The following is a 24,414-nucleotide window of genomic DNA, read 5'->3' on the forward strand; positions in this document are numbered from 1 at the left end:
AAAACAGCAACAAAACATAATCCAACACAAAGTGCTTTCAATAAACTTCCTTTTAATTTCCAATCTTTATTGTACAGTAAAACTGCGTTTCAGTGAAAACAGATAACCTCATTAAGTCTGTGTCTACTTCACTATTTTTTCCTCATTGCAGATTTTTAATAGCAAAAGGAGAAACAATCCATTAAATTTTTACAAGTTTTTATTAAAGTTCTTCTAAAAGATGAATTTTATTACACAGGACTGTGTAGTACACTGAGTATCATTTTATTTGAAGATTCACCAACTATCACACAGTATCTTTCATGAAATAGTAATTTGGAATATCATGTATGTGTTAAGTTACCATCTTTCTGGGAGCATTCTCTCATCAGCTTTTCTCCAGACAAAATAGATTTCTGACATTCTAAAAAGTGCAGTGTTGTTGTAGGCATGTTGGTCCCAGGATATTACAGAGACAAGGTGGATGAGGTAATATCTTTTATTGGACCAACTTCTGTTGGTGAGAGAGATGAGCTTTTGAGCTTACACAGAGCTCTTTAAAAGATATTACCTCACTCACTTTGTCCGTCTAAGATTCTGGGTGAGTTTACAGCAAATAAAAGGAATAATACCTTTTGAAATCTGTCTGATTTTCCCTCCCTTTTATGCCTACTACACTGCCCAAATACACAGAAGCATTAATTAAGCTGTCACTGTACAAACTATTCGTAAGTGTAAGTCCTGGACCTAACTAGCACCACCCTCTTCTTGACAGAAATCATTGCAGCATTTTCACAATGTCTACTATCATTGAAGATTTCAAAAGAAATGAAAAGGTTTCAGTGAAGAGCTATTGTCTGTAAAAGAGAGCACACTTGCAGAGCTACAAGCAAATTTTACAAGGATTTTCATTTTCATTGAGGGGGTCAGTTCAGTTAACCCTTTATCAATAAGGCTTCCCAACAGGAATAAATCAGTTTTCCCATTTAGATGATTCTTAGTTTATCCATCCCCCATACTTCATTGCTGTTGAAAAACTGAGCTTGCACTGCTGACTTGAATCTTAGGTCTCTGCTAATTTACTTGTCCTTTTTAAAGATTTCTCATATAGTAACAATGCCCAAAATATAGAACAGTCAGGGAAACACATGTGAAAACATGTAATTATAAATATTCACTGATTTCATACAGAGACCAGGACTTGAAATTTAATACTGTGTCAGCGGACTGTTTCAAAACTAAATTTACACACACTTTCATGATATGTAACCTCTGTTGTCTCACCCTTATATACTTTCATTTTCAAAGCAGAAACCAGAGCAATGAGAGGTTGGCCCCAGTTTCTTAAAATCAAGGCACTGGGCCAAATCTATCCCTGATGTAACTCCACAATTTGGGCCTTGGTGTTTTTCCCTGGGGAAAACACTTTTCCAAAATATAAAATTTAATCCATATCCTTCCCAGTCCGTGAATTCCTGTAGGACATTTAAACTCTTGCTTATACTATATTCCCTGCAATTAATGGAACTTAACACTAAGTCTCTGTCTACACTGGAGTTTTACTAGTATTAGAAAACCATTTTAAGGTGTATGTTTAAAAACACAGGCTTACCATAATTTGCAAACTCAGTGGTGACTTGGTGAAACCATTTTTAAAAAGTACTGAAAAATTGCTCTCAGACACTGCTGGTGATGTGGAAGGAGATGGTGGCAGAGAAGGAGAAACAACTGACTAAGTGAGGAGAGATTGGGTGGGGCACAAAAGGCATCTGACTGTGGTTCACATTCAGATCAATTACAAATCTCCCATTAGGTTCAATGGTGAATAATCAGGCCCCATGTGACTAGATTATGATTCAGGAAAGCATCTTTATTAAGTAAAGCCTTTAGGCATTTGCTTAAGTCAATGAGACTTCAGTACATACCTAAGTGCTTTACTGAATATTGCTGGTCCTAAGTATGTACAGAGCTAAAGAAAAGTTACATATGAGCATACATGTTTTCCTGAATCAGGCCTCGGGGAGGGAAAACATCAGCTGAGGAAAGAAAAGTGACTTTCAGTGTGAAGGAAAACAGTAATCTAATCAAGCTCATGACTGTAACTGACTTTCTGGAAGAAAAGCTTAGTTCTGGAGCAATTCAGACAAACGTAGGCTTGGCCTTAGATAAATTTCAATTTTAACGATTGTTTTAAAGCCTTTAAAGCCTTGCCTTTTCTATATCTAAATGACAGAGTGATGAACGGGAAAGGTAAAGATTGCTCCATTTCAAGTCGCAATCTGAACACGGGTGTGTTTTGAATGCAGCCTCCTGCAAGATGAATGCTCTGAGGTCAGACAAGACACCAACCAATGCATGCCTTCTCTGGCTAGAAAGGCAGCTATTTATTCCAAGACGGAAAGAATAAAACAAATGAATCCAGGACACGATTTCCAATCTGGAAACCAAATTGAATCACTTGATAGACTGGACTGACACAGTAAAAAAAAAAAAATGGACAGATCAGAAACTTTGTATGACTGGGGAAAAGAAAATGTCTGCATTCACAGTCCTAAAATAAAAGGAGTACTTGTGGCACCTTAGAGACTAACCACTTTATTTGAGCATAAGCTTTTGTGAGCTACAGCTCACTTCATCCGTGAGCTGTAGCTCACGAAAGCTTATGCTCAAATAAATTGGTTAGTCTCTAAGGTGCCACAAGTACTGAGCTGTAGCTCACAAAAGCTTATGCTCAAATAAATTGGTTAGTCTCTAAGGTGCCACAAGTACTCCTTTTCTTTTTGCGAATACAGACTAACACGGCGGTTACTCTGAGTCCTAAAATAGTTATAAAAAACAGGTAACGTTAATTAGATAGCAGTGTTAGAGTACCAAGTCTGGGCAAACTGTATAAGAACTCTGGGCCTTCCATCTGGAGCAGAAGACAAGGATTTAGCTGAGTTTTTTTAAAAATTGTGCCTAACTTTAACCCTGGATAAAAGAGTGGGTTCAAATCTACATCAAAAGGCCCTACCAAATATACCATACATTTTGAATCTCATCATAATACCACTCAACTCCCTATAATCACTTGCAGCATCTTTTAATCTAGGAATAGAAAGAGGGTCTTAGAAGACGGGAGTTGAGAGAGACAGGCACTAGGCAAAGAGAATCAGATTTTAATCTCTCATGATATAGGTACCTTGACCCACGCTAAAAGAAGGCAGTTGGTACCAATTAAAGATCCTTCCTACAGGAAAAAATGGAAACAGCTTTTCTATATGCATCAAAAATGCAGATTTATCATCAGAGTTGACAATATTTTTCTTTACCTGAGTTTGCGTGTGGATTCCATGTGAAAACATATGTTAGCCAAGGTTTGCCGAAATGATAACAGATTGCAGGAAAACTTTTTGGCGAACATGGCCTTAAATTTCAGCTTTTTAACTGAAGGATTTGCTTCACTCTATATATATAGAGGAGAGGGTATGGTTTAATTAGTCTGTGCATAGTGCTAGGAATCCACAAGACCAGAGTTCTAACAGCAGCTTTGCCAGAGATTCCCTTTGCAGCCCTAGGCAAGTTGCTTAACCTCTCTCGTGACTATCCTAATCGGGGAGGCCAAACTTACTGACCCTTGAAGCCGCATACGACAATCTTCACAAGTTCTAGAGCCGGGACTTGGGGCTTCAGCCCTGAGACCCCCCTCCCTGCTGGGCAGAAGCGTGGGGGGGACGGGGATGTGGGGGTCATGTCCCCCCCCTGATTTTTTGCCAGGCTTTGCTGGCCCCACTCAGTCTCATGGTGCCACTGGGCCCCCTCCCTACACAGCAGCTGATAAAGTCAGCAAGCTAGGAGCTGCAGCCATGGAGATAGGCATGGGCAAACAGCTGGGAGCTGCAGGGAGAGCTGCTGCTTTTGCTGCTGCCTCTCCCTGTGGAGCTAAAGCAGTGACCAATCCCTGCAACTCCCAGCTGTTTGCCGCTGCCTCTCCACAGGCAGCTAACACCTGGGAGCTGCAGGGAGGGGCCGCTGAGGGTAAGAGGGGGGCCATGACTCAAGCTGTCGCAGGGGCAAACCTTGAAATTGTGCCCCTCCACTCTCAGCAGGCACCAATCATCTCTGACAGAAGTCCTTCACCCCACTAACCTGATGGAGGGCAGAAGCCCAGAGCTCCTCCCCCACTCTGGTAGGCGGAGAATGGGGCAGGGGTCATAAGGGGCTCCGTGAGCCATACTTTAACTGTAAAAGAGCTGCATGCAGCTGGCGAGCTGCGATTTGGCTATCCCGGTATAGATACTTCACAGCACTATTTTGAAAATCAGTTAGATAAGGCCCATAAAGAGCTTTGAATATGAATAGTGTTATAGTGAATAATATTATTAGAGAAACCCTTTCTCATCCTCAGTGAAAGGTGGGAGGGGGGGCAGGCCAGGACATACAGAGTGACTGTTGTTTTTTTTAATTCGGAGCAATGTCAAATTGTTGGGATTTTTAAAATTTACTACTAAGTAACGGAAGCAAACTGAGCAATGCAACCAGTGGTTACCATTGTTTATGGGGGCTTAAGGTCTGATTTGGACTTGTATTTTATCAATGTTAAGAGTCATAAATAAAATCAAATATTTCCATTCAGCTGCAGATGTTGCAAATAGCTGCAGTGATGGCAGCTTAAGGCAGGATTTTGAAATAATCTTCTGAATAGAAAATTCTAAGCAAAGCTCCTCTCTTTGATATTATTGTGCTGCACAAAAGTAAGAACTACATTAAATCTGACAGCTGTAAATATTTGGTCATCCCTAAAAATGCAGGAATTGAATAAATGTTGTACAAAGAGGAATTGCACTTTAGTGGGGGAAAACAATTAGGTATCAGCTTTTATATCTGATATTAAGGTAACTGCGTCTGCTCTGTTGATGCCCTGATTACTACTCAGGACATGTATTAGGCACTCCAAGGGCCTTAATGGGCTTTGCATCAGGCCCTTAGTCTGTTCTCATGACTAAATGCTACATAAAAGATCCTGAACCACACAACAAATCCAGGCTCAGAAAGAGCTTCAGTTCATTTTTAATGGCTTGATTTATCCTAATGGGTGTGAGGTATAATAAGCAATTCCCCATGATTTCATTAGGAGCTGTGAGTGCTCAGCAACTCTCAGGATCAAGCCATAAGTCATTGGAATGGGCTAATGACCTGGCAGTTTCAACACAGTATCAAAGCATATGACTCTGCATATTACATAGAAGGCTGTCACCACATGAGGCTAACGTGATTCATGATGCAAAGATTCAGAAAAGTCTTTGAACCTTTTGCTCTTTAGATTGGATTTTTCTGGGTACTTGAGCATCAGCCCTATTATGTACTTGCTTCTGCTGTCTAAATTGCCAAAAAGAACCTAGACCATCAGGCAATCCTCAACCAAGTTTACAGAGCATCTGAGGAACCAGAAACTACACAGTCATCTGTTAACAGCATTTTAAGTGACTTTTCATTTTGGATAGCTGATGTGAATATGAATGTTAATGAACTACATGGGTTGTGGTACAGTGCAGTCTATTAATGCAAAGGCCAGGCAAAACACAGGTACCATTCATGCCAAATATCTCACTCTCCATCACTTTAACTTAGGTCTTTGGCAGAGGAAAGACTCATGCTTGAATACGACCATAAGAACGTAAGAACAGCCATACTGGGTCAGACCAATGGTCCATCTAGCCCAGTATCCTGTTTTCTGACAGTGGTCAATGCCAGGTGCCCCAGAGGGAATGAAGAGAACAGAATCATCAAGTTATCCATCCCCTGTCGCCTATTCCCAGCTTCTGGCAAACAGAGGCTAAGGACATTTCAGAGCATGGTTTTACATCCAAAACCATGCACAAAAGGAGTTCGGCACTGAGAGTCTCACACTTATGCACTAGCTCTCTTTCTCTCACTCTGGCAAAAATGAGTGAGAGAGAGTGTGACTTTTTAGCCTAGTGGTTAGAGCACTGACCCGGGAGGTGGGAGACCCAAGACCCTGTCCCCCGATAGAATGACTTTAATTATTTGTCCAGAGTGCAACTGCTTCAACAGGAGAGACTACCCCAAATCAGAGTATCCCATAGCTCAATGGTTAAAGCACTCACCTGAGAGGTGGCAGATCCCTGTTCAAATGCCTTCTTCCTTTCAGGGAGAGGGGGATTTGAACTGGGGTCTCCCACAACCCAAGTGAGTACCCTAGCCACTGGGCAAAAAGTTATGAGTAAGGCCCTCTGACCATGCCTACCAGATCAGGCCATGCCACGTGTGACTTAGGTGGCCAAATGCTTGTCTTCCCCTGATTGGTGAATCACTTTGGGGCTTAGTGGGATATAGGCATTCAGGTACCTAGAAGGAGGCAGTATTGCACATGCTCAGAAGCAGAAACACAGGCACTTAAAGAACTTCTGCAGCAAAAATTTAGATGTTGAGTGAGTTTAAGCATCTCTGGGGTTCAGTGGGAGTTTTGTGCATTGCAGAGGTCCCAAAAATGGGATTTAGGTGCCTAAAACTGGGACTTAGGCATCTAATTCCTTTTGATAATGCAAGCCTCAGTTCATCTACTATTTCAGGTTTTGGCTCTCAGAATTCCAAAACAAAATAGCATCTTCAAGAATCTTTTAATTTAAAAACTAAAAGAAGACTTAAAAGTACATTTTTCCAATTTTTTAAATGTTCTTACGCATGGAAGTACAACGCAAATTAAAATTAACACAAATACTGGGTGCATGCAAAATGAGTCTCTTATAGAAATAAATGTTAAATATGATTGTTTTCAAAGTCATTTTGAGTTATGAAATTTGTCATTTTGAGTTAAAATGAGTTAATCTTAAAAAGAGATCTGAGAATTGGATACAATTTCATTGTTAATTTGATAGTCAGATTTTCTTTTCCCAAACTAACATGTACATTTTCCAGCAAAACCGCCTCTTTCAGGTTTCTCAGGCTGGGCACCCAAAAATGGAGGCACTCAAAATTACTTGTTACTTTAGATTGAAGTCATTTACTTATTACTTTGGTTGAATTCATGTGGAGGAGACATTTCTTTCAGAACACAGCAGAGGAAGTGATAGGATATCTAGATCCCCAAATAATTTTCTTCTCTGGAAGGGATAAACTACACAATTTTTATAATCAGCTTCCAAAGACCATGAACCAGATTCTGCCAACCTAGCCCCCTGATATCAATGGCAAAACTCCAACTGACTGCAAAGGGACAGCATTTCACTCATAGAGTAATACCTTACTCCATGACCAGTCCCACCGCAGTTAATTCAACAAGGTACTACTTAAAAAGAATACAGATGGTAGAAACTGGTCCAAACAGCTATTTTTGATCCTCAAGGAACTATAACTATTTTATTTATTCAATGTATTGATTTATCATTTAAAGTTTGTTATTTTAGGACGCGAAATCATGTGAGGGAGGTAGCATGATCTACTCATTGGTTCTAACAAGGCAACAAGGAGTTGTCCTGTTACATGGGTTCTAGTCCTGTCTCTGCCACTGACTTTGTGTGAACTTGCACAAGTCACTTAAATTTTGTATCTCAGTTCCTCCTTTTGTAAAATGAGAGCAGTATAACTTACCCATCTTTGTAAATCTTTGAATTCTCTGGAGGAAAGGCACAATATAAGTAGGCTTGGCAGAATTCAATTTTTAATTTTTTTACAATTTCAATGGGTAATATTGATGTTTATTTTTAAGCATTTTTCCTAATCTTTATCTATTTAAATTTTTACAGTTCCAGGAAATTATGGGTATTAAGCATTTTTTTCTATTTTTATCAATATACATTTTCACAGTTGCAGGAAACTATGAGGGGAGGGCAGACAATAATTATTTAATGGGAGTAGATTTAAAGTTGAGGCTTTATAACCGTTCAAACACAAATTTTCAACTTCACATGTCAAAATACACAAATGAAATATCCTTAATCTCTCATAAACTCCAAAGCAGCATTTTGTTTACTTTTCCTCTCTGTAAATTTTGGTTATTATTAATGGAAATATTTTTCGTCGGTTTGTGTGTGTATGGTAAAACTGACATTTACCGACATTTACTGATAAAAATCTAATCCTTCCAAACCTAAATCAAAGTGCAACCTTTTGTTATTTATTAAGGGAACTATGTACCACAGGCCCTCTCACTGTTATTTGCCCCCCTTTTCCCTTAAATCTATCATGAGAATTATTGATTAATAACCACATCATCTTCAGGCTGAAATATAAAATCAATATAAATATGCCTACGTCCCACAAATCAGCTGTCCTAAGCAGTGTGTTACCTAATTTTAGCTATTTAGCTTAATGCACCTCCACTTTAGTAGTTTTTAGTTGTCTAAGTGGATACATTTACCTTGACCAGTAATAATTCTTGTGGGTGGCATGTTGGTGTAAGTGCTGAGGTGCTCTTAGTTATTGTTTATGAACTGCTCAGAAGTCATTACAAAGATCAACTCCCTCTTCTTTATATTCCAAAACTTGCAAACTCAATGCAGATTTCCAGCCCAAATGATAGGACTAAAAACTAAACTATTGTCTTAAACTGCGGGCTATTTATAGTAGCTCCATAGGGCAGCTGAACAAGGAAACTGCATCAACCAGGGCAATACTTGACAGATCACTCATGAAAACATCAGAGACTGACTGCTTTCAGCAATAACATAAAGACTGGTTTCAGAGTAGCAGCCACACATTCACTCAAAGGGTTTGTTATTAGGATTACTGTTACTCCGAATAAAGAGTGTGAGCTACTGTTTATGGTTATTCCGTACAAACAGCAAAGATCAAAAAGGGTGCAGTGTTAACATTTACTTTAGCTAGCTAAGATAGGTGATTAAAGATCCACTCTTTGCAGATAATAAAGGCAAAGCATGTTCAGAGACTGATGAGAACAGGTGTTGGAAAAAAACGTGCTAAATTTTAAGAGAAACAAAAGTCACCATCACCAGATGACACAGACATCCACAAAAACTGCTTTTGTCCATTTGCCAATTATTAATTTCATTTTTGCATTGCTAGGAGTTGAAAGCCAGTACAGAAAAACATCTGCATGTGTGCCTTTCTCAAGTACAACTCTTTCCACAGGAAAGCAGTAATGTAGTTAATGAGTTTCATTCTAAAAGGTAGGTTGAAGGGATGAAGTGGGCCCTAATTGCGAATCTGGATCCAGACTGAAATTTCAAATCTCCTAAGACCAAAAGCAATGCAAGCATTTGTGAACACAGCAGAAACCTGGTGGAGAGCGTGGTATGTTTATCTATGTGATTATTAGACATTTGTTTTCTGTGAACTTTAAATGTAATGACTGCACTATCTACAGAGAGAGGCACTATTTTATGTTCCGTTTAGTACAGACTGACACAGGTGTGCTCTCTTATGGAGACTTCCTATTTGTGCTCTTAATATCAAATATACTAGGATATAGTAGTGGTAATAAGCAACAAGTGCAGCACTGGTGGATTCCAAATGCTCAAAACCCCAAAATGGCTTGGGATCAGGAAATTCAGGGATTAGGTAGACTTTTTCAAACCCAATTGTTTGGCTCCTGTTATTTGCTAGAAGCATTCAGATCCCACTGACAACACAGAAGGTACTCAGCACATTGCTGGATCAGGCTATTAGCATACTTGGTAGTAGGGCTGCCAACCCCCCAGGATTGGCCTGGAGTCTCCAGGAATTAAAGATTCATTTTTAATTAAAGATTATGTCATGTGATGAAATCTCCATGAATACATCCAACCAAAATTGGCAACCCTCCCTGGGAGGAAACAGATTTTTAAAGAAACAGAGATGGCTATGAGGACATTTTTTCTAAATTTTTATACAGTAACTCTGCAAATAGATGAGACCAAAAACAAAGCCAAGGAACATTTGGAACTTTGGGAAACTGAGTGTCACCACAATATCATTTGGAAAAGTATGCAATGAATTGACTGGCTGCCTTGCAAGTCTCAGTGCAGCTGATGATTTTAACAGGTGTCTTAACTACTTTTGCTGCCACACTTCCCATTGAACCAGCTCTGTTTTTACTCTTATGTGAAAAGCAATAAGCAGTGCAACACCCCCACCCCCAATCATTTAAACAATGTTGTCTTGGACACACTGCATAGTTAAATGGACTTTATTAGGACTTAATTGGTTTGGGTTATACCTAGAGAAAAATTATAGTTATAAACACAAAGAAAAAATATAAATGATTGGCTGAACTGGAATTCTGATGTCAGACTGCCATCAGACAGATCTATGAAAAACGGAGTGTTGAGTAGCAGCCTGATCATATCCAACATTAAAAAGGAAATTTATGGTATAAATTCCTTCTCACACTGCGTGAGATACTGTAGTTAGCTTTATATATACCTAGCTAGCTAGCTAGCTGTATATGGTTTCATATACTAGTAGTATTCAGAGCTCTGGTGCATCCAAGGCACTTCAGATAGCACTGAAGATGTGTGAAATAAAGATTACCATCAAGCAAGAACAGAAATTAATTCTAGCTTCTTTTTTGTTTTGTTAGTCTACTTAAACTAAAAGTTTTGGTTCCAATTAACCACATGCCAGTGAAAGTTGCTACTGTACAAGAACATTAGTACTCGTATTACAGGAGCACCTGGATGCACCAGTCAGGGATCCAGGCCCAGTTGGGCTAAACCCTGCACACACACACAATAATAATAAAAAGACAGTTCCTGCACCAGGCCTTGATTCAGCAAAGCACTTCTGTATATGACTCATGTTAAGCACATGCCTAAGTTCCATTGGCTTCAGTTGCTTAAATGCTATGTTGAATAGGGAAGAACTGCTGAACTGAATCTCCCGAAGAGCCAGTCATGTAGTATCATGTCAGAAAGAAAATATATAATAGACTAGAAAGGTCTGGCTTTTCCAGTAATTGATAGCTAGTAAAAAGTTATTTATTTTATACTGTTATTGTTTTTAACAGCTGAAGTAATGGTTGAAAACAAAACCCAAGACATCTCCTACGGCAGAAAAAATACCAGATGAACATCACACTTTATAGAAAATCTTGTTACAAGTCCTGAGAATGAGGCTGTAAAGATCACAACATTCAGTTCATTCAGGAATATCTCCAAATGGTAAGGTTTTATATTTTAAATTTTACAAAATGTGCAAATTTGTAAAATAAATACATAGAGACTGTGCCAAAATATGCACAACTCTTAATACTTTATGAAATGCATAATTATGAATTAGCTACCAGATGAGATTTAAAGAAAGTAGCATATAGTATACTATAAACAACTCCACAAAGAGGAACTGAGCAGTTTGAATTGGGAGAGTGAAGTGTCTCATATTTTCCTTATATAAAGGAATTCTTCCAATTTTCAAGGTTACATGTTCTTCAAATGGATTCAGTTCCAATATGGAAAGTGTAACGTGCTTTAGCAAATCTAGAGAGGTGTCTGATATCCACTTATTGAAGATTCATACAAACAGAGTGTGGACTAGAAGGTATTCTGCATGATCACATCTACCTTTGCATGGGAGGATTAAATACTGCCTTTTTTAATTGTCAGTGCTGGGGAGATATCAAGGTCATAAGTGTTCATCTCTTCTCAACTTTTATGGAAACTTCCTTCCAAGAGAGATAAAAAGAACACTAGATCCCAAGCCCCAGCTACTTGAGAACATCACCATTCACTACAGAAAGCAAGAATGAACTGCTGTGACACAGCATAGTCTTTCTACCATATTTAACTTTCTTCTCTCCTCCCCCAACTAACTTATGGAAACTCTTCTAAAACTTGACTTGATGACATAGGCACTCCGATTCCTTTATACAATTACTGAACATTAGATCTCCCTTTATGGCTCTTTAGCCCCCTCACATATAAATCTTGTATTTTACACCTAGACAATATGGATGCCCAAACTCTGCTCTACAATAATGTTAATAAAGAGATAGCCCGCGCCTCAGGATCTACTTGAATTGCTTACCATATACTGATTCAACAATTCCCATTGAAGTTTTCCATTGACTTCAATGGGTTTTGGACTGACCTCCAAATCTTCGCAACCAATAATCTAATGCTATTTTTTTTTTTTACTAAAACATGGAACCTACACACCAGTCAGATACAGTACATTGTTTCTTTTGAAATCTTTACTGCTGCTGGACATCCATCATGTAAGATGATTTGTTGAACACTGAAAACTCAAAACTCAAATATTACAAAGCTTCAAGTAACAGAAAAGGCCACAATTAAATAGCCTTATTCGCTATTGGCTACACAAGAAGTGTCTTGAGATCAGATCTTGAGGTTTAAAGTCAAATGCAATGCAAATCTTCTCTCAATGACACTTTCAGAGAAAGTAATTTAGCTGAGCAGATATTTATTTAACTTATGGGCAGCTGATTAAACACATATTATAAATTTGTCAGTTTTGTCACAGAGACTGTTATTCTTGGTAATATAATTGTCAAGAATCATACATGCATGATATAGTCAAACTTCAGCTACACTGCTGCTTGCAGGAGGATAAAGTGTCAAGTGGTATTTTGACTACATAGCATTTCCTGTATACTCAGGAACAACAGATCTTTTCCCGATAAAGGACTACACATAGGAAAACACAGAATACTGGTAGAAATATGGCTTTATGAAGGAGTCAGACCTCTGAATCAGTATTTTTTCCTTTACATAGGACTTTGTATGTAGCACTGTTTCAAAGAGTGCTAAATATGAAACCAAGAAAGAGAATTTAAAAAATAACATTGTCTGTAAGGAAGGCAAAATTTGAATGTTTTGCCTCTACTACCTTTAAAAACCATAGAGATTGATCTAATTCCCATAGAAGTCAAAGGGAGTCTTTCTATTGAGTTGCACAGAAGCAGGCCCATTCCCATACTGATGATTAACACAGTAATAGCAATGATGTAAGGAACTCCGCTGGTGGTGAACTTGTGCAAAATTATCTAGATTTTTTATTATTTTTGCTTGTTCCCCCAGTAGGACTTAACTTTTCCATAACAAGGAAGGATATTATTGTATGTAGCTACAATGTCATTTAGGGCTCCCTTCCAGACATGTCCATCTACTTTTCACAGAGGAAATCAACCACCAAAAATATTCAGTCTGAAACAGTGCCATGTGAGAAAACACGCCATATTCAAAACAATGTGAAATATCAGTTTTGCTCATCAATTGCATTTTAATAGTTTTATGACAAACCGCATTTTGAAGTTGTGTACACACTAGCTGGCAAGAAGCTGACCATAACTCATCAAGAAAAACATAAAAATGCCTAAACACTCAACTGATTCTCAGCAGCTGTATTTAAAAAATAAACCAGCACTGCAGCTGCTCAAATTAAAATTAAATGCTGATATTTTAAAAACTATGTAGTACTTGGAAAATCATTATGAAACAGAACAAGGCAGAGCACAGCAATGGAAAACAGGCTGCAATGACTGCATGTGGATCTCACCTTTTCACATATTTTCCTAGACAGTTCTTGCTGCCTGCTCCTCCCAAAACTCCTTCTCTTTAACGTCTCATTTGTTTCCTTCTCTGTTTCATGTCTTCTTGAAAAGTTCCCCCAGACTTGGAATTCCCTCTCATTTCTTGTGGCCCAGTCAACCTCCGTCTCTTAATTCAAATCCTTCCCTCAAACTCATTTCTACCATAAGAGCTTTCCAACAATAATCCACCATGAATGTGCACACTCACAAAAAACAAACTAAAAAATAAATCTGGACAACTAAGAGATTAGAACCCCAAAATAAATTTCTTTACTCTGAGAGATGTCTGTCAATAGAACCACTGGGGTTTAAATATAAGCATGCATACATGTTTTTGCAGGATTGGGGACTTAGTAAACTCCTGAGTACAGGGACCACATCATCTATGATTATACAGCATCATAAACACCAAGATCAACAAATCACTATTTTAATTTAAAAAGTAGAGAAGTCATGAAAAAGGCATCATTTGTCAAACATCACAATATTATGGCACTGGAAATAACCTAGCAATTTTCTATTCTAAGGACAGGAAAGCCTCAGTTTAACTAAGATCATGAGGCTACCTTTCCTAAAAATGGTTACTTACCTTTTTTATATCTGTTGTTCTTCGAGATGGGTTGCACATGTCCATTCCGCTGGAGATATGTGTGCACCAAGCACATCAACCCACAGAATATTTTTCCCCCATAATGGCAGTCGTTGGGGCAATGCATGTGCCCTGTGTACATTCATGCTCCCAGCTGATGGCATAAATGGCAGAGCTGCCTCAACCCTTCCTCTGTTCCTTCAAACTGGAATCCAGTAAGCATAGACTCCAGTGCAAAAGGGGGAAAGGATGGGTCATAGTGTGGACATGTGCAACACATCTCGAAGAACAACAGTTACAGAACAGGTAAATTCTTATTTGAGTGATTCCACATGTCTTTTCCACCCAGGTGACTCCCAAGTAGTTCAGAATGGAGAAGGGTTTTAGAGTCCATCTGAACAAGTACTGCAACACAACTATCCCCAATCTAGCATAATGTCTCAAGACTTGGGAGATAGCATAACAACTAGTGAAAGTATGTACAGATGACCAAATTGCAGCCCTGCAAATATCACTGATGGGGACCTGACTCAAGAGTGCAGATGATACAGCCTGTGCTCTTGTACAATGTGTTGAAACTCTCTCAGGTACAGGAACTTCAGTGATGTCATGGCACAGCTGTACGCAGGATGAGATCAAGGAAGATATTCTCTGCCAAGAAACAGGTTGCCCCTTCTTCATTCTGTCAGCAAAAGAAATGAACAGTTATGGGGACACTCTAAACTGTTTAGTCCTGCCCATGTAAAAGGCTAATGCACTGCAGGCATCCATAGCATGGAGACTCTCTTCATCCTTATGAGAGTGAGGCTTTGGAAAAAAGGTTAAGTATATAGACTGATTAAGGTGGAAGTCCAACAGCATCCGCAGTCAGAAATTTAGGATGAACATGCAACTAAACCTTGTCCTTATAAAGGCCGTACATGAGGAGGGTCGGCAAATAATGCTTGAAGCTCCGCTATCCTCCTGGTCAAAGTAATAGCTACTTTTATGGAGAGATGCAAAAATGAATAAGTAGCCATAGACTTAAAAGGTGGATCTATTAAGGCCAAAACCATTCAAATTTAGATCCCATGCAGGTGTGGGTACTCTCACGGGTGGACAGAGCCTGTTCAATGCCTTCAAAAATCCTATAATTGAAAAAAAAATCAGATCTACGCTGATTCTCTAAAGGAGAATGGAATGTGGAAACAGGAACCAAGTGAATGCTCAAAGACCCCTTTTCTCCCTTTAGGTGGAGTAAATATTCCAGAATAAACTGAGGGGAAGAGTGCGTAGGAGGAGAACGCCACAGCTGGAACCATACAGAAAAAATCTCCATTTCATTGTGTAATTATATCTGGTGGATGATTTTCTGCTATTCAACAGAATGTTCGGAACGCTCAGTCTACGGAACGCTCAGTCTCCTGAAGTGTTAACCATTGAACATCCAAGCTGGAGACAGGAAGCGTTGGGGTGCAGCATCTGATCAAGGCCAGGCTGGTGTTCTCAGGAGTAGAGTGGTGTGAGCCTCTCTGAGTTTGCATAACCATCTTTGAAATCAAATTAATGGGTGGAAAGGCATACAGCAGCTTATCCTTCCATGATAAAAGGAAAGCATCTGAGATAAAGCCCGGACTGTGACCTGCTCTGGACCAGAATATAGATGACACTTCCTGTTCAATTGTGTAGCAAACAGGTCTATCTGTGGTGTTCCTCAAAGATGAAAAATGGACTTGGCTTTATCCATTCTGAGGGACCATTAGTGATTCATGCTGGATGCTCTCCTGAAATGATCCGCCAGAGACTCCTAAACACCAGGAGATGTGAGGTGGTGAGCATAATTTGCGGCATAAAAATCCCAAAGTTCCATTGCCTCTTGACAAACACAATCTGACTTGGCATCTCCCTGCCTGTTCAAGTAGAACATAGCAGCAGTGTTGGCCACAAGGACTTGCACAGTACAACCTCTGATGCACAGAAGGAAAAGCCAACACGCTAGGTGAATTGCTCAAAATTCTCAAACCTTTACGGGGAGAGAGAGTTCTTGATCTGGCCAAGTCCCTTAGTCTGGAGGTCCCCCAGATGAGCTCCCCATTCTAGAGAGGAGACATCTGTGACCAGAATCACGAAGGGCGGAGAGGAACAAAGAGACCCCCTTTGCATACAATCTGAGGTCCATCCACCTATCTAGGGATTACAAGATACCTGAAGGTGTGTGAGTGAACATGTCCACTGGTTGACATGATGAACAGTAAATAGACTTCAACGACCCCTGTATGCCTCTGAGGTGAAAGCTAGCTTGCTGAGTTATGTGTGCACAAGCTGCCATATGCCCCAGAATTATCAAGCAATTTCTTATTGCTGTGCAAAGATGGCCCTCACAGGCTCAGGCCTCTGGTCTGCCCACTGCCAGATGTTTCACTACACGTTCCTGGATCAAGATCAGCATAAATAAGAAATGCTATGTTTAATACAGTATATAATGGAGTTATCAATCAGGAGCCTTGAAGACAAGAAGCTATTTTCTTCTTTCAAGGATGTACTGCCAACATGTATTAATCACTCCAGTAATGCAAAGTGAATGCAATTTTGCTCCAGAAAGCCTACCCAGCACCCTTTGTCTGACTTAATACCATACCTATACCACCAAAAAATACGTAAATAAAATGGAAAATAAAACATTATCTGAATTAAATATACCACACACAAAGACTTTTCAAATTACATTATCAAGGCAAATAAGACCATAACATCTACCAATAAAATAACTTTTTACCAAGGCTAAGGTCAGGGGATACAGCAATAATATTAGGGTAAGCAGCCTTAACCTAAACTTTTGAAAAATAAGTGGGGGGAGGAGTGGAAACTGAGTTCTAAATTTTAAATAGGCCTCAGTCCAATCACTCATGAAGTTCTACACCTGCACCTGTAGGAGCAAATTATGGGGTTTAGCCATCTAACTACCTGATCAGCAGGTGTCATCAGCAGTTTAAATGGCCAAATCCCAAACTATGTCTGCTCAATTAATTGAGGGAGCAAAACAATGTGGGTACAATTAAACTGCAGGTGCAAATTCTCCCCTACAAAGTTAGAAGCCGTCTTTCAAAAGCAGCCCCCTCAGGGGAAAAGGAGAATTGCTTTCACTTTCCTTAAAATTTGCAGAACAACAGATCCTTTTATCCGCTGCCACAGGGCTTTTCTGTTCGAAGGAAATTTGAAACAAACAAATAAAATAATTCAAAATGAAAAGGACCTATCGGAGGCAAGCTAGTAACAGGTATGTTTTTTTTCTGCTGTATAGCTTTATGATGACACAAATCTGATCTAACTGAGCCAAATTAATCTATAAATCAGACTAAATAGTAACTCTAATTGAGGTTTCCACCCCCTGCACTTTGGATTTAAGTTATTAAATTACGTTTTCCTCCCCCTAGCACAGATGTAATATATTCTCCTTACAAGCCAGCAATTCCATAAACCCATGAATTCTTTAATTAGTCTCTTTGCAAGTCCCAACACAGACAGTCACACAACCTGTCCAATGCGAAGAGGAGTACAAGAAAAAAAATCTCTCTCTTTATCCAACCCCCTAATTTCTGTCAAGTAAGAGCTATGAAGCTATATGGTGAAGTTAATTAATTATAAAGTCAGTTGGGGGTGTTTTTTCTTTTGGTTCCCGGATCTTTTCCTGATGTAGGTCTTTGAACTTCTGCCTGCACTAAGCCCATGAATCAGTGTCATTTACAACATGCATTAAGATAATTGAACATAGTAAGGAGGAAATGTATACAAGAGAGCTAATATTTCATGTAGAGAGGCTAATTTTATCAATGCAACAGTGCAAGTAGACCTCACAGTTAGTGTCTTTGTGTTCAGAGCTAAACGAAAAGTTACTTTGAACAAACTGTATAAAAAGAGATTTCTTCCCAATTTTCTTTGTTTTGTTCTTATTGTGATCATTACTTTCCTGGACAATTAAAAAAACCTGAATTCTTCAACAAAGCAATATTAAAACCAACAAATAATGGTACGTTAGAGAGTAAACTATGAAGACTAGAGAAAAAAAATGTAAATATTTTTTATTTTCCAGCTGCAAAATGATTAAAATAATTGTTATACGTGTGTACACAAGCGCACATGTGAGCACACACACCAGAAATGGAAAATAACCTCTTTCGTTCACTAAAAATAACCAAGGTTTAAAATCCAAAAATTATGGGAAAATAAAGATATATTTAAAAAACCCTAAATAGGTCCTAGCTGAGGTTCCAATCCAGGAAACAACCAGCTTTGAATAACTTTATGTATGTGAGTAGAACCTTGATTTCAAACTACTTGTATGCATAAAGTTATTGCCATGGGTAAGTGTTTGTAGAATAAGGGCTGTAATCAGCTATGCAAGCCAGCTACAACTGCATATGAAAAAACAAATCTTTACTTTAGACCTCAAGTTTTATCACAACCCTCAGTAAATAACCCCCAACACAATAAATTCCTTAAAAATTGTATTGTTGGGAAATACCAAGAACATGTTTTAAATGAATAAACTAGAATGATTACTTTATATATATATATATATATATATATAAAATTAGACTTGGAAATCTCCATTTTTGGTATCATTTTCATAACTCCTTTTACCCTTCCATGTAAAATGACATAACAAAAAACCACTGAGCCTTCAGTTCAGATCAGGAAAAAGTGAGTTAAAGGAGAGCCTGCCCTTGCATTAAGGAGATGTCACTCTCTTGACAAAGAACTCTGCTTATCAGACAAATGTCCAAGGGAGAGTGCCATTGAAGAAACACTTTCTCCTAAAATAATTCCTGTTTAAAGAAAAGTTGTTTAAATCAGTGCTTTGTAGACACATAAATCTAAAGAGACATAGCTGCACTCTTACCCCTTCTCCATGGGCACAAGTTCCTTTAAATCAGATTTGAAGAAAACAAAACACTGATTAGCCTAAAAAGGTATAAAGTAAAAGACAACAGGAGCATAAGAAAGAAGAACAATTACGATAAATATATATCAGGTCTACATCCTACCTGGGCTTACACAAGTATATAAGCAGCAACATGTGTGTATGTTACTCATATATAGAATCATAGGGTGAAATGCTCTTGTGGTTTGGGGATCATGTACAAGGCCTTCAGCACAACTTACTTGTTACAAAGAGTGCATGTATATGGAATATGGGCAGAAGCCATGTAGTGTAGCCTGTGCGCCCCTTATACACTATGGAAATGGTCCCTGTGCCAACTCTTTCATATACTAGTGCAAAAACCTTGGTGGAGGTTGACTGGAGGGGGAGCAGAGAGTCATAGGATTCAAATTTATGCAAATCCAGAAGCCTCTAAGTGCTAACTGGTAAGGATGGGCTGAAGCTGACATTCCAGCTAACAGAAATTTATGGGAGAAGGAAAGAGAAGGGCAGTACATCAGCCATACACAGTGGACAGCATGCATTTCACTTCCCCAAACTCTTGACCTGAACAGATTATGATTATATGGTGTTTATCCAAGTGGACTGGATATTATACATACATAAACACACATACAAGAGAAAAGACAGATGCACAAATCTCTCACAAGGGTTTACTGGGAAAAGAAATGTGGTCATCATCGAAGTCTGCAGATGTACACACAGCCATACCAAGTGAACGCATATTTTGGCCTCAGCTTCAGGTCTGAAATACTTAGACTCCCAAAAAACAAATGTTGAAATCCTGCCAGGGTCATTTTGGATTACCATAATGGAATGGTAAAGGGTTTAAAAGTAGCTCAATGCTAGAGCTGGTTGGAAAATGTGGGAAATGCCAACATTTTGAAATTCATTTTTTGTTCCAAGTTGGAACAAAAAGGCAAAATTTCAGAATTTTTCACAGAAAAGAAATCCTGAAAATCAAAAACAGAAAATTTGATTTGGAAACATTGAACGGTTTCATTCCGATGTCAGAACATAATATAGATAAAATATTAAATATAACTAATATGGTATTAGAATTAATATAAAAGTCAAACCAAAATGAAACTAAACAGACAGCTGCAGCAGCACAGGAGCCAGCAAGCAGAGCTGTAAACAGGGGAGTTTGAGTGGGAGTTCTGTTGGAGGAGAAGGTATTTGTGTTTGGTTTTGTATTGGTAGTATTTGTATGTGTAGAGGCTTGTAGGGGCTTTGTGCTGGGAAAGAAGCTGAGCCCTGATTAGGGGGCGGGGCTTCTCTGACTAGGGGTCCTATAAAGGTAGCAGCCAGTCAGGCAGCGGCACAGACAGCTGCAGCAGAACAGGAGCCAGCAAACAGAGCTGTAAACAGGGGAGTTTGAGTGGGAGTTTGTCTTGTGGTGCTTCTGTTTTGCTGTGGGGGTGGTGTTTTGGTGTGGTTTCTGTTTCCCAGATTAACAGGATTTAGGTGGAAAGGCAATGACAGATACAGAGGTAGCAGTGGGAGTGACCAATGTACCAGAAGACACAATGAAGATGACTGGATGTGGAAGCTGTGGTATGTACATGATCCTGGAGGGGGCACCTGGTAAGAGTTTTGTCTGTATGAAGTGCCGTCTGATAGAGCTGATGGAGGAAAAGATCCGAGGTTTGGAGATGCAAGTGGAAAGTCTAGCTGAGTTTAGGAAGGGGTTTGAGCAGATTATGGAGCAAAGACATGAGGTATCTGAAGGGAAAAGCTCAGACTTGCAGATGGAAGCAGGACTGGGGAATTCTGAGGGGAGACTGGGTGAGGAAAGTGGTCAGTGGAAGCATGTGACTAAAAGAACCAGGCAGAGGAAAAGATGGACTAGTGAAGGGGAAATAGAGCTCAAGAATAGGTATGCAGAGTTGGAAAATGAAGAAGGGGCTCAGCAGGTAGTCATTGAAGGTGGAAGGGCAAGGAAGAAGAGAAGAGCGGCTAGTCCTATAGGAAAAGGGGAAGAGTTAATGGAGATTACACCAAATATGAGCCCCAGGAGGATACAGGATGGGTTAAAGAGGATTACAAGGGAGAATAGGAATGGAAAAAACTTGCAGCCAGAGGGAACAGGGGATAGACTGGAGAATAGCACCATCACTAGGAAAAGACAGGTCTATGTGATTGGGGACTCTTTACTGAGAAGAATAGATAGGCCTGTAACCAGAGCTGATCCAGAGAATAGGAGGGTGTGCTGTCTTCCAGGTGCTAAGATACGGGATGTAGACCTGAGGATGAAAAGGATTCTAAAGGGAGCGGGAAAGAATCCCCTAATTATCCTTCATGTGGGAACAAATGATACGGCTAGATTCTCACTGGAAAGTATTAAGGGAGACTATGCTAGGCTGGAGAAGACGCTTAAGGAAATTGAGGCTCAGGTGATCTTTAGTGGGATTCTGCCTAGAGAAGGGCAACAAAGGTGTGACACGATTATGACTATCAACAGATGGCTTAGGCAGTGGTGCTATAAGGAGAGCTTTGAGATGTATGGCCACTGGGAGGCATTCATGGATAGAGGACAGTTCTCTCGGGATGGACTTCATCTGAGTAGGGAAGGAAATAGACTTCTAGGATGGAGGTTGGCACAACTGATTAAGAGAGCTTTAAACTAGGAATTAGGGGGAGATGGTTGGGAGATGTCCAGGTAATCTCCACGCCAGAATTTAGCATTGAGAGGAAAGAAAATGAAGTAAGAGTGGATACAGCCGTGGGTAGGAGGAAGGGCAGTATAGACACAAGTCTAATAGGTTATACTGGTAGTAAAATGACCGTGCCTAATAGGGTACAGAATGTGAGTGAGGCCAAACAGCAAAAATTAAGATGTTTGTACACTAATGCGAGGAGCCTAGGTAACAAAATGGAGGAACTAGAGCTACTGGTGCAGGAAGTGAAACCAGATATTATAGGGATAACAGAAACATGGTGGAACAGTAGTCATGACTGGACTACAGGTATTGAAGGGTATGTGCTGTTTAGGAAAGACCGAAATAAAGGTAAAGGTGCTGGAGTAGCACTGTATATCAATGATGAGATAGAATGTAAAGAAATAAGAAGCAATGAAATGGATATGACTGAGTCAGTCTGGGCAAAAATTAAATTGGGGAAGAAAACTATAAGAGCCACCCCTGGGACAGTGCTTGGGGTGTGCTATAGACCGCCGGGATCTAATTTGGATATGAGATAGAGCCCTTTTTAATGTTTTTAATAAAGTAAATACTAATGGAAACTGTGTGATCATGGGAGACTTTAACTTCCCAGATATAGACTGGAGGACAAGTGCTAGTAATAATAATAGGGCTCAGATTTTCCTAGATGCGATAGCTGATGGATTCCTTCATCAAGTAGTTGATAAACCGACTAGAGGGGATGCCATTTTAGATTTGGTTTTGGTGAGTAGTGAGGACCTCATAGAAGACATGGTCATAGGGGATAATCTTGGCTCAAGTGATCATGAGCTAATTCAGTTCAAACTGAACGGAAGGATTAATAAAAATAAATCTGCAGCTAGGGTTTTTTACTTCAAAAGGGCTGACATTCAAAAATTAAGGAAATTAGTTAGGGAAGTGGATTGGACTGAAGAATTTATGGATCTAAAGGTAGAGGAGGCCTGGGATTATTTTAAATCAAAGCTGCAGAAGCTATTGGAAGTCTGCATCCCAAGTAAGGGGAAAAAATTCATAGGCAGGAGTTGTAGACCAAGCTGGATGAGCAAGCATCTCAGAGAGGTGATTAAGAAAAAGCAGAAAGCATATAGGGAGTGGAAGAAGGGAGGGATCAGCAAGGAAAGCTACCTTATTGAGGTCAGAACATGTAGGGATAAAGTGAGACAGGCTAAAAGTCAAGTAGAGTTGGACCTTGCAAAGGGAATTAAAACCAATAGTAAAAGGTTCTATAGTCATATAAATAAGAAGAAAACAAAGAACGAAGAAGTGGGACCACTAAGCACTGGGGATGGAGTGGAGGTCAAGGATAATCTAGGCATGGCCCGATATCTAAATAAATACTTTGCCTCAGTCTTTAATAAGACTAAAGAGGATCTTAGGGATAATGGTAGCATGACAAATGGGAATGAGGATATGGAGGTAGACATTACCATATTTGAGGTAGAAGCGAAACTCAAGCAGCTTAATGGGACTAAATCGGGGGGCCCAGATAATCTTCATCCAAGAATATTAAAGGAATTGGCACAGGAAATTGCAAGCCCATTAGCAAGAATTTTTAATGAATCTGTAAACTCAGGGGTTGTACCGTATGATTGGAGAATTGCTAACATAGTTCCTATTTTTAAGAAAGGGAAAAAATGTGATCCGGGGAATTATAGGCCTGTTAGTTTGACATTTGTAGTATGCAAAGTCTTGGAAAAAATTTTGAAGGAGAAGGTAGTTAAGGACATTGAAGTCAATGGTAAATGGGACAAAATACAACATGGTTTTACAAAAGGTAGATCGTGCCAAACCAACCTGATCTCCTTTTTTGAGAAAGTAACAGATTTTTTAGACAAAGGAAATGCAGTGGATCTAATTTACCTAGATTTTAGTAAGGCATTTGATACCGTGCCACATGGGGAATTATTAGTTAAATTGGATAAGATGGGGATCAATAGGAAAATTGAAAGGTGGATAAGGAATTGGTTAAAGGGGAGACTACAACGGGTCCTACTGAAAGGTGAACTGTCAGGCTGGAGGGAGGTTACCAGTGGAGTTCCTCAAGGATCGGTTTTGGGACCAATCTTATTTAATCTTTTTATTACTGACCTTGGCACAAAAAGTGGGAGTGTGCTAATAAAGTTTGCAGATGATACAAAGCTGGGAGGTATTGTCAATTTAGAGAAGGATAGGGATACCCTACAGGAGGATCTGGATGACCTTGTAAACTGGAGTAATAGTAATAGGATGAAATTTAATAGTGAGAAGTGTAAGGTCATGCATTTAGGGATTAATAACAAGAATTTTAGTTATAAGCTAGGGACGCATCAATTAGAACTAACGGAGGAGGAAAAGGACCTTGGAGTATTGGTTGATCATAGGATGACTATGAGCCGCCAATGTGATATGGCTGTGAAAAAAGCTAATGCAGTCTTGGGATGCATCAGGAGAGGTATTTCCAGTAGGGATAAGGAGGTTTTAGTACCGTTATACAAGGCACTGGTGAGACCTCACCTGGAATACTGTGTGCAGTTCTGGTCTCCCATGTTTAAGAAGGATGAATTCAAACTGGAACAGGTACAGAGAAGGGCTACTAGGATGATCCAAGGAATGGAAAACTTGTCTTATGAAAGGAGACTCAGGGAGTTTGGCTTGTTTAGCCTAACTAAAAGAAAGTTGAGGGGAGATATGATTGCTCTCTATAAATATATCAGAGGGATAAATACCGGAGAGGGAGAGGAATTATTTAAGCTCAGTACCAATGTGGACACAAGAA

General features: G+C 39.4%; 1 protein-coding gene across 9 annotated transcripts in view; it reads right to left on the reverse strand.

The window, feature by feature from the left end:
- BBS9 (Bardet-Biedl syndrome 9) overlaps nt 1-24,414 on the reverse strand; it is a 455,972-nt gene that overhangs the window by 102,723 nt on the left and 328,835 nt on the right. Inside the window, exon 23 of one of the 9 annotated variants that reach the window (XM_048839048.2) lies at nt 13,125-14,736. The exons of the other annotated variants lie outside the window; for them this stretch is intronic. Within the exon in view, the coding sequence (XP_048695005.1) occupies nt 14,732-14,736 (5 nt within the window). The 3' untranslated portion in view covers nt 13,125-14,731. Of the gene's footprint in view, nt 1-13,124; nt 14,737-24,414 lie in introns of those variants that run through there. 9 annotated transcript variants of the gene reach the window in all.

Source organism: Caretta caretta, chromosome 2, assembly GCF_965140235.1.
Source record: "Caretta caretta isolate rCarCar2 chromosome 2, rCarCar1.hap1, whole genome shotgun sequence".
NCBI lineage: Eukaryota > Metazoa > Chordata > Testudines > Cheloniidae > Caretta > Caretta caretta.